The 16,755-nt window shown below is 40.7% G+C and overlaps 2 protein-coding genes across 2 annotated transcripts in view; one reads left to right on the plus strand and one right to left on the minus strand.

The window, feature by feature from the left end:
- LOC131456570 (proton myo-inositol cotransporter-like) overlaps positions 1 to 10,259 on the plus strand; it is a 59,889-nt gene extending 49,630 nt beyond the window's left edge. The window contains exons 5-10 of the mRNA XM_058625024.1: positions 1,471 to 1,634; positions 1,724 to 1,844; positions 5,454 to 5,579; positions 5,763 to 5,881; positions 6,147 to 6,299; positions 8,489 to 10,259. Of these exons, the coding sequence (XP_058481007.1) occupies positions 1,471 to 1,634; positions 1,724 to 1,844; positions 5,454 to 5,579; positions 5,763 to 5,881; positions 6,147 to 6,299; positions 8,489 to 8,715 (910 nt within the window). The 3' untranslated portion in view covers positions 8,716 to 10,259. The remainder of the gene's footprint in view (positions 1 to 1,470; positions 1,635 to 1,723; positions 1,845 to 5,453; positions 5,580 to 5,762; positions 5,882 to 6,146; positions 6,300 to 8,488) is intronic.
- Positions 10,260 to 11,337: 1,078 nt separating this feature from the next.
- On the minus strand, positions 11,338 to 15,977 carry LOC131456571 (uncharacterized). Its single transcript, XM_058625026.1, has 15 exons — positions 15,630 to 15,977; positions 15,498 to 15,537; positions 15,256 to 15,415; positions 14,986 to 15,118; positions 14,835 to 14,892; positions 14,626 to 14,740; positions 14,418 to 14,500; positions 13,798 to 13,925; positions 13,557 to 13,711; positions 13,420 to 13,480; positions 13,284 to 13,317; positions 13,107 to 13,134; positions 12,919 to 13,013; positions 11,845 to 12,469; positions 11,338 to 11,736 (listed from the first exon to the last, which is right to left on the minus strand). The coding sequence occupies exons 1-15, from the start codon at positions 15,650 to 15,652 to the stop codon at positions 11,540 to 11,542; spliced, it is 1,935 nt and encodes a 644-aa protein (XP_058481009.1). The 5' UTR covers positions 15,653 to 15,977; the 3' UTR covers positions 11,338 to 11,539.
- Between the last annotated feature and the right edge of the window lie 778 nt (positions 15,978 to 16,755).

Genomic DNA, 16,755 nt, shown 5'->3' on the forward strand with positions numbered 1-16,755 from the left:
AGATTCTTTTAACATTTAACACACATCATGATGCAGTGGTTTTTTGGAGGCTGTTATACACTGTGTTTTTTTTTAGTCAGAGCAGTGTGTGTCTTTGTGTGTGTGTGTATATGTGTGTCCTGAACCCACAGGGACCACAGCAGGCTGCAGTTGTGACAGCAGAAATTGTGTTTTTACTCTTGCTGTTGCTCTGAAATCAACTAATTGCCTGTAAGTGTGTGTCCATGTGAGTCTATGTCTGTGTCCATTTAACACTTGTTTTTGCTGGAATATTCCTGCAAATATACTCCGCATGTACTCTATCTGATCTGCGTCCTACTCTTCTTTTTTTCTGGCTGAAAGTGAAGAAAGCTAGAAAAGTATTTTGCAAATCAATCAAATGTCTTTGTTTCGGGAAAGAGCGAGGGACAGATAACGATGCTTTTGAAGCGACGGCGAGCAGAATGGTAATTTCAGAGTTGCCTGTCGAGACACACACAGAAACAAATTATGTTTTTTTTTGTTTGCCTCTGTGGAGATTTTTATATTGTGGTAGCAGCACATTTAAATATGTACATTTACCTCTTTAGGACCTTTTCTGGCATAAACCAATAGTCATTATGGAGAAGAAAACCTGATCCCTAACAAGGCATGAACTCATTTATGAGATCTGGGTAAGTTTAGGGCTAAGATTTGAATCGTGGTTAGGTTATGGTTTAGGTTAGTGATAACGCTTTGTTAAAGGAATACTTCACCAATTTGCATTTAGCTTTCTATTACTAGAATTACTCAACTCAGGGGAAACCATTTTCAAAAACACTACGCCTATTCTAGTGATACAAAGCTAAATGCAAAATCGGTGAAGTATTCCTTTAAGGCTGTCCACATGAATGGAAGTCAATGCAGTGTTGCCATCATGGACACTCGTCCATGTTTTTCTTCGTGTTGTTGACATGATATCATAATTGGAGTGGAAAAGTGGGCCACATGCAGGTGTCTGTAATGTTGACCGCATTCTGTTTAGCGCCTTGTTGTTGATGATTGTGGATAATCAGTCTTCGTGAAGCAACATGGTGCCCAGGTTCTACTGAGTGCAATTATACTGTATGAGAACATGTGGGGGGTGCGGGCTAGTGAAAGTGGCTGGTGAGAAACTATTTATAGCAGATTTCTACCTGAGGGCATGGTGTGATTGGTGGATGAGTGATTGGCTCTTAAGACCATTCACTGTGGTTTGCCTGTTGGGTTGACTAATGATTGCACTTGTTTATATACAGTATTTTGTTTTATTTTGCATTTTTATAGACATTTGAGGTGTTTTTTTTAGTAATTAAACCAACTTCTCTGATTTTAAAGCTTCGTAAATGTGAATTTAGTTTGGTTTTCTTCCATATAACCAATAAATCATTCAAACTGAATCATTTAGATTTACCGAATAAAGTGGTTTGTGTTGTTAATGTCACAATTATTCCTTTGTTTTGTGTCCCTCAGGTACTACAGCGCCACCATCCTGCAGATGGCAGGAGTGCGGGATGACAGGTTGGCTATCTGGTTAGCCGGGATTACCACCCTCACCAACTTCCTGTTTACGCTGCTGGGGGTGTGGCTGGTGGAGAGAGTGGGACGCAGGAAGCTCACTTTGGGCAGCATCATAGGTACGTCACTCAAAGTGGCCACAGCTCACGTGTCCAAATCCCAGTGGTTGTTTTTGTTATAATATTACATAATATTTTTTTTATTACAGGTACATGTTTGAGTTTAAGTCTGTTGGCCACAGGCTTCCTGATATCAGCACAGCACAGTCCTCCCATCACCTTTCACCCGTTAGACCCTGCCATGGCCAACTCTACCTGCTCCAAGTACCAGTGAGTACACACACACACACACACACACACTGTGAGCCACAGTGCACCCACAGCTGCTCAAAAACACTAACCATTTATTATCACTCTTATCATTTTCAATACAAACCCTTAGGGCAAATAATCGGGCTGTTGCACAGTTCCCAAACAATGTGGTTGTGTTGCTATGGGGAGGTAGATGTGAGAATCAATATTTCTTTGAGCCAACCAAAAGTGAAAAAGCAAAGCTTTACTTGGATTTATATTGATTAATTCAACATTCAGACATCTTCTGAGGATTCACTTCCACACTTTTGGGGTATTCATTCAATTCCTAAATATTTTATGTGTAAATTTTGTGATATTATGTACAAATACACCGTGAATGAAGAGATAAAAGAGTAATCAGTATTTATACGTAGCACTTTTCAACTCTTGATGACCACTTGTTTGCTGTTTTAGACAGTTTTGCCATTTCACATCCCTCCACTCAGACATTGATTCAGTTCAATCTATATGCATAGCTTTTTCTATCACACGTCTTTCATTCCCATTAACATGCTGCAGGCACAGCTGTCAGGAACCAACTTGGTGTTCAGGGTCTTGCCCGGGGCACATCTGCATGTAGACTAATGGTACCGGGGATCAAGCTCCACATCCTTCAGATTCTACCACTGACCCACATTCACATAGCTTAAACAGTGAAATGAAAATAAACATGATTTGAAGCTACATCCTTTCTGTAAAGGATATTTGTTTGTTTTCACACATATTATATCATATTTTATATATTTAGTCAAAGCAGTGCCAGTACCTCCTCAACGTGGGCGGAGTGATCACTGAACGGATGCATGAAACTGCCATAACTTCATTTTATACACGACACACACACAAACTAGTGACTTGTAAAGCAGTTGTTTTCAATGTACTGAATCATTAGAATCAGTTAATTAAAAAGATTTGTTCAGTACTTCCTCCATGACCTCCAGACTCCAGACTGAACTGAAATACAGCGGCTTTTCAGCAGGGCTGTTGCTAAATACTCCAGACTCCTCTGTTAAATGTTAGGATTTTAGACATTAACGTGCTAAATGTTAGAGATTAACGCTTTTAGTTTTCAGGATTTTAGTACTAGGTACTATTGCTAATGGAATCGTGCCTGGACCATGTAGTGGAAAAGCGGCAATAGACTTCTTTTATAACATTTGTGAAATTCACATGTGTATTAGAAAAGGCCTAATCCTAATTTCAAAACACAACATTTATCCCATCTCCTCTGCCCTACATCTGATTTATAACTTCTATATGTGTTTGATCATCACCTAAAAACTAGGTCTAAATCAGCCCTGATTGGCTTTATTGTCTCCACAGCCAGTAAAGGACACACTGATTGTGTGTGTCTCCCTGTGCAAGCCAGATATCAGATGCCTCCATGTCTCAATTTACTCTTCACTTACACACAGACATGGGAAGAGATGGCTTTCATGTGTAACGACGGTCTTTCATCATAACAACAAACACCAAACAACATCTAATGGACTCACTGTCCGGCTCCCACACACTACGACGCACCACCTCACACAAACACAAACACGGAGGTAATTTGGAGAGATGAGTGCTTTTACCACATTGTCGTGGTCTCATCGAGTTCACTTTACTCTATGTGAGCCCACACACACACACACACACTCCTGGCTGACCACAGCATTATCACAGGAGTGACAGAGCCACCGCAGGCCTCGTCCACTCTTTGTGGATGCGACGTCTCATTGCCGTATATATGTCTGCAGGTATATGTCTGGGTTTGAAATGACACAGTCTCTTGAATTATGTTAACTTGTTTTCTCTACGCATCCGTACCTCGTACTACAGACTTACACGCCCATCGGAGGTTAGTAGAGCACTGTCTGACATGACTGACTGCAAGTGTTACTAACGTGATGGTAATGTGATGTCCGCCACTGTTGGAACACACTTTGTTGTTCAAAAAAACAAAAAGAGAGAGGAACAACTTGTCTGAGACCTCAGTTTGAGCTATGTAGTGTTTTGAACTAAACACAAACATGGGAGTTGATTGTATAACGCCGGAGTTGCTGAATGAATTTGCACAGTTTCTTTTATCCTTCTTCTTAAGATTTACTGTATATATGCAGTACAACTCTGATGAGAGAGTAAAATACAACCGAGGTTGACCAAAATGCTTTACAGATTTAAAGGCACAGCAACAAAAATGGTATACAACATAAAATCAATAACAATAGAGGTAAAATAGTGTCATAATAGAATAGTAAAATGGTAAAAACTACATAGTATTGTCTGGGTGGACTATTTTTATCCTGAAGTGAAGGCCAAGGAGAAGAAAAGCGATTTGAAATAGATTGCAGATTTCATTTCCATGGGTAACCCAATCCAAAGTTTAGGGGCAGCTACAGAAACAGTCCAATCGCCCCGGGTTTTTAGTCGGGAATTTGGCACATCTTAAAGCAGCCTCTGAAGTTCCGAAAGGTAAGATGATGCCAAACCATTAAGAACCATTTAAAAACCAACAATAACATCCTAAAACGAATAGGAAGTGGGTGGAGAGAGCGCTACACAGATGTCAATGTGGTCTCTCTTCTTCTTCTTTTCCCTGTTAAATAATATAACATAGTTATTTCATCTCTCCAGCTGGAGTCGCTGGTCTAAGATGACTGGTCTAAACTAACATACAGAGAATTCCAATAATCCAGCCTGTGTCCAGTGCCTGGATGGCTAAGCCCTCACCTTGGCCATGAGCCTTAGTTGAAAGTAGCTTGACTTAACGACGGCCGAGATTTGTTTGCTGAATTTGAAAGCGCTGTCTAGTTGAAAGCCGAGGCTTTTAACAGAGGTGTGTATTCTCGGGGCCAGAGGACGACAAGTAGTAAACATGTATATATCTTTTTATAAAAAAGACACATAAAGTGGAATTGTGATTCATTTATCAAATGTAATATGGCTTGGAAGTGGCTTGGGTTACAGAAATGTCAGAGAAAATAATCAGCAATGTCATATCATGCACAAATCTGCTCGTGGCATGGTTTATATTTTGAATTGCATTGCATTAGTTTGTCATATTTGCCATAAAAGGTGCCACTAAATAATACATGGTTTGTTCTCATGTAGTTGAGCAAATTGATCTGCACACAGGGAGGCAACACGCTGTAGAAACACGTTGCACACACGTGTTCTTGTTTGTCTGACACATGGACGAACTGCTTCACTAATGAGACTGGATGCACAAAGACAAATGAGAGGATAAAGATATACTGTAATGAAGGTGACTCACACACTGCTTATTTTTGCTTCTAAATTTGATTCATCACTTCCTGTGTGTGTGGAATTCTACATACATTCATTTGTGAGTCACGGTGTGGCCCTCACAGTGTCATTTATGCTTTTATCCCCCCCACATCAAACTTCACCTGTTTATTACAAAGCAAAACTAGAATTTGATTTTTTTCTTGTAACAATTAAAAAAAATGAAACAACAGCATTCAGATACTTTACTCTGATACTTAGTATGTTTTTGGTTCCTTCCATTTCTCTTGTCCATATATACAGTTTATACTGCATATGTAAAGCTAATGTGATTTGTGTGTGCTTGGACTGCAGGCTGTGTGAGCCATGCATGCTGGACCCCGCTTGCGGTTTCTGTTACCGTGAGAACAGTTCGGCTCTCCTCGCCTCCTCCTGCGTTCCTGTCAATAAGGCCTCCACTGAGCAAGCCGCGTGGGGCAGGTGAGTCACAGGATGCTGCAAGAAAAAGTGCATGCATTCAAGATGCAGGAGGGGCAGCAATGTTTTGCTTCTGACATATGATTACAATGGAAATAAAAACTAAAATAACATAAAGATCTTGAAAAGGAAACGAGTGGTTAACAAAAAAAACAAAAAACCTTTGACTGTACCTCCCTCTTCCAGATGCTCTAACGTCAGCCTGATGAAAGATCACACTTACTGGGCCTACAACTACTGTCCCACCTCCTACTCCTGGCTGGTTTTACTGGGTCTGGTGCTCTATCTCGCTGCTTTTGCACCAGGTAACCGAGATTAAAACCGAGACTGTTTTTAATAATCCTCCCTCCAAGGTATATTCACTCAATGATTTGAAAATAAAGTCACGGAGACATGATTGAGATGGGATAGAGGGATAGAGGATGAAGAAATAAAACGGTTTCAACCTTTTTTTACTAGTTTGAACTGTTTTTGTTCAAGGACACCTCTATCTGTTCTTCTGTGTTAGCGTGTCTCCAAATGTTTTATAATGAAACCCAACAGGCCTCAGCTCTTATCTATGTCTCTCAGGAATGGGTCCAATGCCATGGACCATCAACTCCGAAATCTACCCGCTGTGGGCGAGGAGCACGGGGAACGCGTGTGCAGCGGGAGTCAACTGGACCTTCAACATTCTGGTCTCGCTCACCTTCCTCCACCTGGCTCAGTACCTCACCTATTATGGTCAGTTTGTGACGTGCATGAACTGTCAGGAAATCTAATCGACTCTCTTGATTTTCATGAATGAAAGAGAGGATAATGATGGAGGAAACTTGACATTTACGTTTCTCATTGTTTGTTCACAGTTTACTGTCACTTTATTGACTGCTGCGAGTGAGAGGGGAGGAGTCTGTGTCACACTTTTAAAAGCAGCTGAATCAATTAGTCAGGAAGTGAAACAAACAAATGAAGCTGCAGCTCAGCCAAAAAAAACACGGCGTGAAATAATTCTGCTGATTCCGTGTCACAGAATCACTCTTGTTGCCTCCCCGTATCATTGGAGACTCTCTGCGCGCAGCTGTGCCCAGGAAATGGAGCACAGGAGATCGATAGACTGTGGAGTATTATTATATATTTCGGAGCGTGTGAGGCAGGGGGAGGCATGTCTTCAAGATGGAGACCCCACAGCGGTGATGGCTGATGTGCGTCAGCCATGAATGTGCATTCAAACTTCCTTTTAAGGTACAGAACAGATAAAAATGTGTGATTGCAGTCGGAATCTTCTCATTCTTACTTTACATACATACAGTACAGCGAGTTGTTGATGCCCACCGTATTTCACCCCCCCTCCAACCGTCCCCATCGCCTTCTTGCCAACGTGGCTCCAGCAGCAGGTTTCTCCTCAGACAGGAAGGAGCTGACCTTTCACAGAGCTGGCGATCGATCCATCACGAGTGACGGTGGAGGCATCCGGAGTCAATGTTCGTTCTGAGCCGTTAATTCTTTCATCTGGTTTATTTAAAAGAAGAAGCAAAAAAAAAGTCACCGACAATTAAACACAGTGTCAGAGAAAAATTGTTGTTGTCACTGAAATGGAAATGTGTTTCACGGAGGCTTTTCAGTCTCTTATAAATGTCATTGTGCTTTGACAAGGAGAAAATGGAGATCACAGGCTGTGAAATCTCATTAAGCCTCTGCCCCTGTTTCTGTTCATGCACTTGTTTCGAGGCGTATTTTGGTCTCTGCGGGTTTATTTCCATCCCCCTGTTAACCCTGATGTAATGCCACCTTGACAGGGCATGTTACTTCTACTTCACATTTATTCTGTGGTGACTTGCCGCCTGGAAGCACTTCCATGTTCCAATGCGCACCCAAGTTTGTGGGCATTCAACATTCAATTAGCTGTCCCCCATCATCCCCCCCCCCACAAAGCAGACATGTTGGTGTGTTGGCGGGTGGCTGTCCTTTAAGTCTTTGTAATCTCCAGAGTTTGTTGTTCACCTCAGTGGGTAAGTCAGGTACAAACCTGACAGCTTTTCCCTCAAGCACTCAGACTTTGTAAGTATTTACTCCTGACTGCCATTCCTCTGGAGGCCAGAACAGAACTGATTTTGATACGACTTCATCCTGCGGTTGTGGGCTGACTGACCTGTGGGCTTTGCTTTATTTGCAGTTATGTGTTGCCGTCGAACTCCAGCTCCGTCTTTAAAAAAAAGTTGTCAGGCAAAGTTAGCAGAGAGCTGCCTTCAGTGTCTTCCTTAATGATGTGCATATGGATGTTTTTTTGCCGTGCATCTTCATTATAAGTATGTTATTGTGTGCTTTGCAGCCCGGTGTCAACTGTCAACTATCTTGTCCACCTGCTGCTCCACTTTAGTTGGCCTAGAATACACTTTGTATGTTTTGGTTTATCTCCATCCTTGAATTGATTCCTGTTTGGTGTTGTTTTCTAAATTCTCCTCAAAGTCAAATTATCTGTGCTTGAGTTTGATTTTCAGCTTAAACTGCAGTAATGTCCTCCCCCCTGCTAGCTGTACAATAAGTGCTTTGTTGTCACTTATTATAGTCTTTTTTGTATTTCCAGAAAGGTTTCCTTCCTTCAGCACCACTCATTCTGTATAGTTTCAGTCTCTTGTGAGCATAATATTTAAGGTTTGTTGGGTTTTGGTAATATGATGCCACGTTGGAATGCTCCCTGGAAGTCTGGGTGGCTTCAAACTCTAAGGACCTCGCGGCCACTGAGTGTCTAGTTTGGTCAGTAAGGGGCCGGTCAACTGTTTAATTTTGATATGGAACGATAAATTATACAAAATGAATCTGTTAATAAAATAACATACAGGAGAAAGTCATTATAACTAGAGATTTAGTGGCGGGCCCACAAGATTGAGACCTCTGTCTTCCACTGACTGTTCTCTTCTCTGTTGTCTTCTCAGGAGCTTTCTTCCTTTACTCCAGCCTGGCACTGCTGGGTTTCATCTTCATCTATGGCTGCCTGCCAGAGACTAAGGCCCGACGTCTGGAGGAGATCGAGGCGCTGTTCGAAAACCAGCTATGCTCCTGCGGCGCCTCGGATTCCGACGAAGGGCGGCAGGTTGAGTACATTCGAGTCAAAGGTTCAAACTACCACCTATCAGACAATGACGCATCTGACGTGGACTAAGGAGAGTGTAGTGGTTTGTGGTCTCTTTCTCTCTGAATGTTTTGTGTGGCTTTACTGGAACATGCAGAATGGCTGGGTCTGTAATATTTATTTATTTATTTATTTGTTTTTTACATGAGCTGAGGAGTCACCAAATGTACTATTTTGCTTCTGTCATTCATGTGAGTTCACTTTCAGGAATCTAAAACCAGTGATGATGCTGTAGTTTGAGTGGGAAACGTTTAGTCTTTACTCTAATCTCTGAGTTGACGTCCAACCTGTTTTAATCAGCAGCTGAGTCCTCGACCATGCATGTGGAAAAAGGCTAACACGATACTGATTCTGTGTCTTTTTCATGGGACAGCAAACAAAACTGTTGAATCCACATTGAAAATCCCCTCTCTGCTGTCAACCAGTGAAAAGGAGGTGTAGTCCAGTGTCAGAAAAATATCCATCACATTTTCTTTCTTTCTTTTTTTTTTTAAAATCAATGTCAAATAGTATTTATATTTGTTGTACATACAGTAGAAATCTATAACATGACAGTGCCGTCTAACAGAAAATGGCACAGTAATTGTGGTCATGGAAACAAAAAGGTGTGTGCGTTGCCATGTCAGCAGCTGTTAGGTATCGTAGCTCTATCGTACCACCCTGCCTTTCCGTAGGAAAACACACCCGAGTTCAGTGTTGTTGAAGCTTGTAGTGTTCGAGTCCTCATGATTGACAGTCTTAGCTTGTCTTTGCTCTCACACCTTATTTGAGAAGGGAAACGCAGGACACGTGCACATGTTTGTTGTTTAAAATGAGCAAATGTGTGTTGAAAATGTATCACCAGTTAAAAAACATGTATTTATTTTTCATTCATGTCGATTCCAAACAGTTTTGAGCTAACTTTGGAAGCTACGGTTTAAATATGAGCGCGTCATCAGCCACAGCTGGTCGTCACTGCTGGATATGTAAGTTCTCACCTGTTATAATACATCAAGCAAAGACAACCACTGTGTTCTCTCCGTAGTGGCAAAGAAAAAACAACAACAACAAAATTTTATTTAGTTATTTCCCTCTCACCATGATATTATTAGTGCCTGTGTATTGTGAAGGTGCCTAATGGCCATTTTAGTCACATCGTAAACTGGACATGTGTTTTGTCATGTTACAATTACTACTAAGTGGACATCACTTTTTTTTTTTTTTTTTTATTCATCGACATGTACATATTTGCCTCTCACCTATGACAAGAGTATTGTTTTTGCGTGTGTTTACATTTTTTGTCTTCCTCCATAGCCTCCTGTACAAACTCGCAGCGCTACTGTCTGTGGTTCTTCGTGTCAAACGTGAAGGCGTAGGATTTAGTGTGATTTGCCGGTGTTGTTTTGTAAAGTAAAACTGTGCGAGGCTTCTCCGTGTGTCAAAAACTATTCACAGCCAAGTAAACGTCACGTAACTAAACAAAATAGGTACGTTCAGGAGAGCGCTTACCTGCCACAAGGCCGAAAGGATGTTCACATCAATGTCTCGGTCTTAGAAATAATGAAGAAGAAGCAGAATACAGAATATTGAAACCATCTATTGGACTGATTTTTTTGTTTTCACTCAAGATCTGCATGTTATTTCCTGAAAAATTAACTAGAATGTTGAAAAATGCCCTTTGTAGCAGAGTTGTTTGATGTTGATTTTTTTTATATTTAATATATAATCATGCGAGCAAACAAAAACAAACAAACACTGGTGAAAACATTACTGTATTGGCAAACTAGGTCATAAGGAGTTTGGGCCTCAAGAACAGTGAATAACACATTGCATATGGTTCACACCCTATCATAAAACAATATTTAATCATATTTTTTCACAAAAAACTTTGTAAAACTTCGAGATATCACATTCTCACATGAATGTCTCTATCGAAACTCTATTACTAGAATCCTCAATACGATAACAATAACTAGTACACTAGTAAACACACGTACAGAAACCTGAAAACTGTTTCTTTCCCAAACAGAAAAACAGATTTCTCTATAAAACTCTCGAGCAGGACCATATTCAGCCCATTATGTACAAATCAAATGCCGATTGACTTTCCAAAGCAGGACATAATGTGTTTTTGACTTCACTCTCAACCTACATGGAAACATGAAAAGTAATATTTTTTTAATTAGTAATTATGTAATTTCCATTTGATTTGTAGCTGTGGGGGGGAAAAGGCGGTCTGTATATTCAAGAGAAATCCAACATTTTACATCACAATAGTGACAAATGCTAATGAAAATAAAAAGTTTCAAGTGAAAAAAAAAATGAGGGAGCAGTTTTTTGCGACTTTGTGCGTTAAACCTTCTTAAAACTGCCTCGTTTCACTTTTACACACTGCTGCTTCTGACAGATGGTGTGTGCTGTCCAGCCTTTTAACATCCACTTATGTTAACACTGAGGACATGTAAATGTGTACTTGTGATGAAAATGGTCGCAGCCAACTCTACATGTGTTTCTACAGTTTACGCGGAACTACAAACCACTAGTATTGCTGTATAGTTTATCAGACTATTGTTCAAGCTGTAAATGTTTTGCTAGAGTTTATATTGGATAAAATATAAATATCTCTATGAAATCTCAACACTTGAATATGTAAGAAAGAAATAAAGTTGTGAATCAGAGAAAGGCTTTGGGGCTTTTTATTTCACGGCGTCTATGTCACAGATTAAGGCACAAACACTAAATATTTTAAGGGGCTTAAGTGCTTACAACGCTATAAATTGAAATTTAAAAAAAGAACATGCACAGAACAGACATTTTTAAACCCCCGCTGCCTCCTTCCTTCCATCAAGCTTCCACCTGTTCATCTACATAAACTCTAATTCCTCCTCTGCTTGAGCAGGAGCAAAATATCAGCTATTTCCTGCAGTGTTCCAGTCTCGTCTGCCGCTCTGTTGACCGAGCTGGGAGACGTGACCTCGTCCCTCACTTCCTCCGAGCTCTCTTTTATCTCTTTTATCACGGGGCCTGTTGGCTGTAGCTCTCTCTCGTCTCTGCCCTCTTCATTCTTCTTACCTGTGACAGAAAGGAGAGAGCAGCGAACGTGGAGTTGAACAAAATCAGTGTGACACAGGATCAATCATCCATCAGTCACACCCCAGCCATCAGCTCTAATCAAATCACCTGGAAACTGGAGTTTGGACGTCTGTAGGAATATGTTGCCATCACAGTTGCTGGCAGAGAGTGTGTGTGTAACGCTGTTGCCTGGTAGGGAAACAGCCTTGGGCTTCATCTTGCTCCCGGGTGTCTGCTTCCCCCTGCTGGCAGCTGAGGCTGTGTGTGCGCTTGTTTCTGCAGCAGTGTTCATCTGCCTCCCGGTGGCTGGAGGCAGAATTGACTTGACAACAGGCGGAAAGTTGACTAGCGGGACGCTGGCCGCACAGTCTGCGATGAAGCTGCACTGAGTGGAGGCGTCGCGTCTCTCAGCAACGGGGTCGCCCGCAGTTTGAGTTCCTGCATCTCGAGTTTGAGCAGATGGTTTATTGCATTTGCAAAGATCCAAACCAAACTGAGTCGTGCTGCTTTCCGTCTGTAGAATGTCACTTCCTGAGGGTTTATCTGGACAAGTCGGATTCTCTGTAACCTTCTCATCAGTGTATCGTGTGAGAGGGGTGTGAGGTCCAGACTGGGAGCCTGTCTTTTGTTTTATTTTCCCCTGTGAGCCTTGGTTCCTGGTGTCTGCACAACAGTCGTGTTGCAAATATGAAGAGTCAGACGCCTGGAGACGTAGTGGGCAGTATTCTTCTACCTTAAAACATAGTTAGACATGGAAAACAGAACAGCTTTTATCAGTTATTGCTAAGTTATTATAATATAACTTAACAATAATTGATTGGATAAGCTTTTGTCTTTTCTTTTAATTGAAAGATCCAGTGTTTAACTACTTTAAGGTCCTTGCTTTGCTTTACAGAGGCTGCCGTCTTGAACTGGAATGTTTCTGCAGTGCAAATGACGTGGAATGACTCTGCCCACATGAATGCGATGCAAAGGCCACTGTAGTTCCCCCGATGTGCTCGGTAAATGGAGGGGTAAGTGTCTCACTATTTAATGGCACTACTTATTACACACTGGACCTTTGAAATGACAGCTGTAGACATTACAGTAGTGACTTCATACAAATGAAACCAGAAGCAAAAACTATAAATATACTAGAAACTTATTTGGCAGCAGCAGTTTTCTGGCAAAACCTTCACTTACATCCTGCGAGTCTGAAATGAGGGAACGTCCTCCACAAGAGTCACTTGGTGAATATCCACAGCCATTCTCTGGGTCTGTGTTGTGTCCAGGACACGCTTAGAGTCAGAAACAAAAAAACAGAAGACAGCTCCAGCATGCACAGTGTACAGTAATTTATCAACTCAGATGGCATTGTTGAGGACACTTACAAAAGTTTGTGTCACTGCAGCGGCAGCGCTGTGAAGGAAACAAAAGTGGCATGAACAACTGCTAAAGTCCACATCAAATGATTTAGATATTTATTTGTTTGTTGTCCCATGATAGTCACAAACTCGACCACTTGGTGGCAGTAAACAGCTACTTTAACACGTGTATTGAAAGCTCACCTCCATTTCCATGAACTGTGACTCTGGGACAGTTCTCACAACGAAGGTTGAGGAAGAAAAAAACACAGTGACATCATAACAATATGAATAATTATACATGAATTCCTTACATATATAAGAAGGAAAAAACTCTTACTGTGGTGCCGAGGATCTGACTGGTGTTCCGTCTTTGAGGTAAATCTTTCTGAACTGAAAAGCTGAAATTAAATTCCAAGTGTTAGCCTGAGAATAAAGTCACACAGTGTCTGTTTGAAGGTTTTATGGCACATTTACCATCTTTTCCACTGTCGTCACAACTGAAGCCCTTGAAGACGTCGTCCTCAGGCTGTTGCTCAGTTACTGACTGGTTCAGGGTGAAGTCCATGTTTTGTGACTGGTTTAGAGAAAGGCTGACCTTGTGTCTCGCGTGAAGTCCTGCCTCTGTTACACTGTGATAACAACCATGTGCTCCAAGTGGTTACACAGTCACTAGTTAATTAAAGGGCAACAAATAATGCTGGTGTTGGTGTCTTACTGGGGTTCTGGACTTCCAAACAGGACTTGGGCTGCTGTGGGTGTCTCCAGTGGGAAGAGGGGTGGATTTGATCCACACGACCATGTCATACTCTCGGTCATACCTCTGGGCTGGGAGAAAGGCTGGAACTAACCACATCAATCAAGAGCAGATCTCAAAATAGCATCTCGTTATAAGCCTGAAACATTATAGTAGCTCATATTTACCTGTGATAGATCAGCTAGAGACCAAAGACTAGTCTTGTCTTATATAAACACAGCTTATATAAACACTGCCAATAGGGCTGCAACAATTAACCAGTTATTAACTGATCACTATATTAATCACCAAATACATTGATAATCATTTTGCAGCTTCTTCGATGTGAATATTTTGAGATTTCTTTGTTCCTGCGACAATTAACTGAGTAACTTCAGTTACATTAGTTTAGTTAATGGATCACACCATTTGACAAGATTTAAATTAATCCTACTGGCATTATTATAGCCTGCAACCAACCTAAAGGTAATTGGAGGTTGCTTTCATCTCATCAGATGAAAATAAAAATTCTGTACACTTATTTTATGTTGTTATGTTAATGTGAAATATTCCTTAAAATGTAATAATTCTCTTTGCAGTACTTTGGTCTGTTCCAGTGCTGATGTTTCCCAGGGAGGAGGTGGCTGTGTCGGAGTGTGGCCTCTCAGCTGCAGGGGGAAAACTCCTGAGAACAGTGGGGTTTGACCCAAACTTACTGATTCCATATGACAAACTACAGTATATGTAAAGTTAAAATGCACCATGTAACTCATGCGATTTTGATCAATAAATATTGGAAAACCATCTGACCTTGGCCTGAGGAGGCTGATGAAGTTGAGGAAAAAGGGCTAAGGAGGGCAGTCGTTGGTGGCAGGTAGTCTGATGCACTGTTGTCTGAAAATCCTGACTCCAGCACTGGCGACAGCTTGTGGTGAAAATATCAGCTTTTACCTAAAGGTTCCTGACATTTGCTCACATTCAGCAAAAAATCAATGATCATAAACCGTAAAGTAACTGACCTTACGGCACTTGAAACCTTGAGGAATAACATGCCTTCCCATTCTTGTCCCCTGAACACTATATATTGACACAGAATATGTACAGTAAATGTTATTGAAAATGTATTTATTATGTGTGGCTATCTGCTGAGTCTGGACACTCCAGCTGTACCTGCACTGAGACTGGCTCTCAACAAGACTCAGCTGTGATGGAGAGCACGGGCTCATTGGGAGAACCAGGGGCTTGTTTTGTTTACTGGATCCTTTTCTGCTGCTGTGGCCAAGAACTGCTACTTTAGAAAGATCTGAGGGAAATACAAGAAAAGTTCTTCTAAGAGTCTTCTAAAAGTTCACTAAACCACAGATATTTTACATATATGCCAATGAGTGCTATTTATTGTGGGGCGTTTTTGACACTTTAAATTCACATATGTGTTCTAACCTTTATTTTCTTTTTTAGTAGCAATCTGGTTGACAATAAACAAAGTCACCAGGTCCAAACTAGCAGAACCAGAACTGGGACCACCAGCTCCAGGGGATGTTGGCAAAGTTAATCCCAAGTTGTTCAATTTCTTTTGCATTTTTCTCTTTTCAAAAAAGTCCTGAGAGTAGAGAGCAACAGTTTAGTTGTTAATATTTATAAGGAAATCTGAAATCGTGGAAAGTATTATTTATTTGTGTCACCCTTTGCTTTTTGGCGTCATCTTTCATGGTTAGCCGACTCCTGCGGGGACAATGACAACAGCTCAGTTAGCTTATAGACCGATGCTAGCATTAGCACGGCAGCTATAACTAAAATGGTATCACCTCTCTTACCTCGAACCTCCAACCCAATTCATGTTCAACGGCTGTGAATACAGTGACTCCGGCGAGGTGAGTGTTCAAACAATGACAACACTATGCTCAGTGTTTATGTGAAACTTCAGAAAGTGCACTCTCACCCTGCTAAGTAGCTTACTTTAGCCAAAGCTAAAGTCGCGCGAGCTGAGTGGGTCAACAAGTCTGCCACGCGCCAAACAGAAATATTCAGAAATATGAAGTAAATACTCAAACCGCCTGTGTAAAATATACTTTTTTTTAGTAAATATAACCAATGCTTTCTCTGTTAAGCAAAAATGTACTGTAAATTGGTGTTGCAATCTTATTATACAGTATACAGTTGCATCCTGCCAACGCAGCCAAAGTGGCTGGGAAAGCGGAGCATGTACTGTATGTATCATTATTAATCATCATCATCACTGGTGTCACTGAACAGATAGCCTCTCTTTGTTGTGCTGGTGATGAGCTTCGCAGTTGTTCGAGCTTTTGATGAAAAAAAATGTGGCGTTTTAAAATGTGTTGCCATGGTGAGGATAATTGATGATGGCTGCAGTGACTTAAAAAAAGACTTGTGGTATATCAACAGATTCACATTTTTCATTATTATTATTATTTATTTTGGCAAAACCTTTAAACATTTTCACTCAACATTTGCTAAAACACACCAGCTGCTGCTGTTCATATGGATATTTATGACAACACAACGTGATCAGCCAATAAGTTAAAGCAATGCTGCCCTCTTGTGTCTTTATATTGTTAATACATTTTTAAATTCATTGACATAAATAGAATTTATTTACATAGATTTAAAAGCAGTGGGTCACATGGTCCCTAACTTTATAAAAACAATCAGAGAATGATATAGACTGCAATGTAGGGCTGCAACTAATATTTACTGTATTTTCATTAATGAGTGTTTGATTAGTTATTTAGTGCATAAAATGTCAGAAAATCTTCAGTCCAGACATTCATTTTTTTATGGTTTCTTTGGTTTTCCAAAAGAAATAAAAAAAATAACTTAATATTTTTGGTTTACATAAGAAGAGAGGAAATTAGCACATTTTTAGTCAAACTGATAATAATAGGTTCACAAGGTTAAATTAATCATTGATAGTGACAGCCC

This window comes from Solea solea, chromosome 3 (assembly GCF_958295425.1).
Source record: "Solea solea chromosome 3, fSolSol10.1, whole genome shotgun sequence".
Taxonomy (NCBI): Eukaryota; Metazoa; Chordata; class Actinopteri; order Pleuronectiformes; family Soleidae; genus Solea; species Solea solea.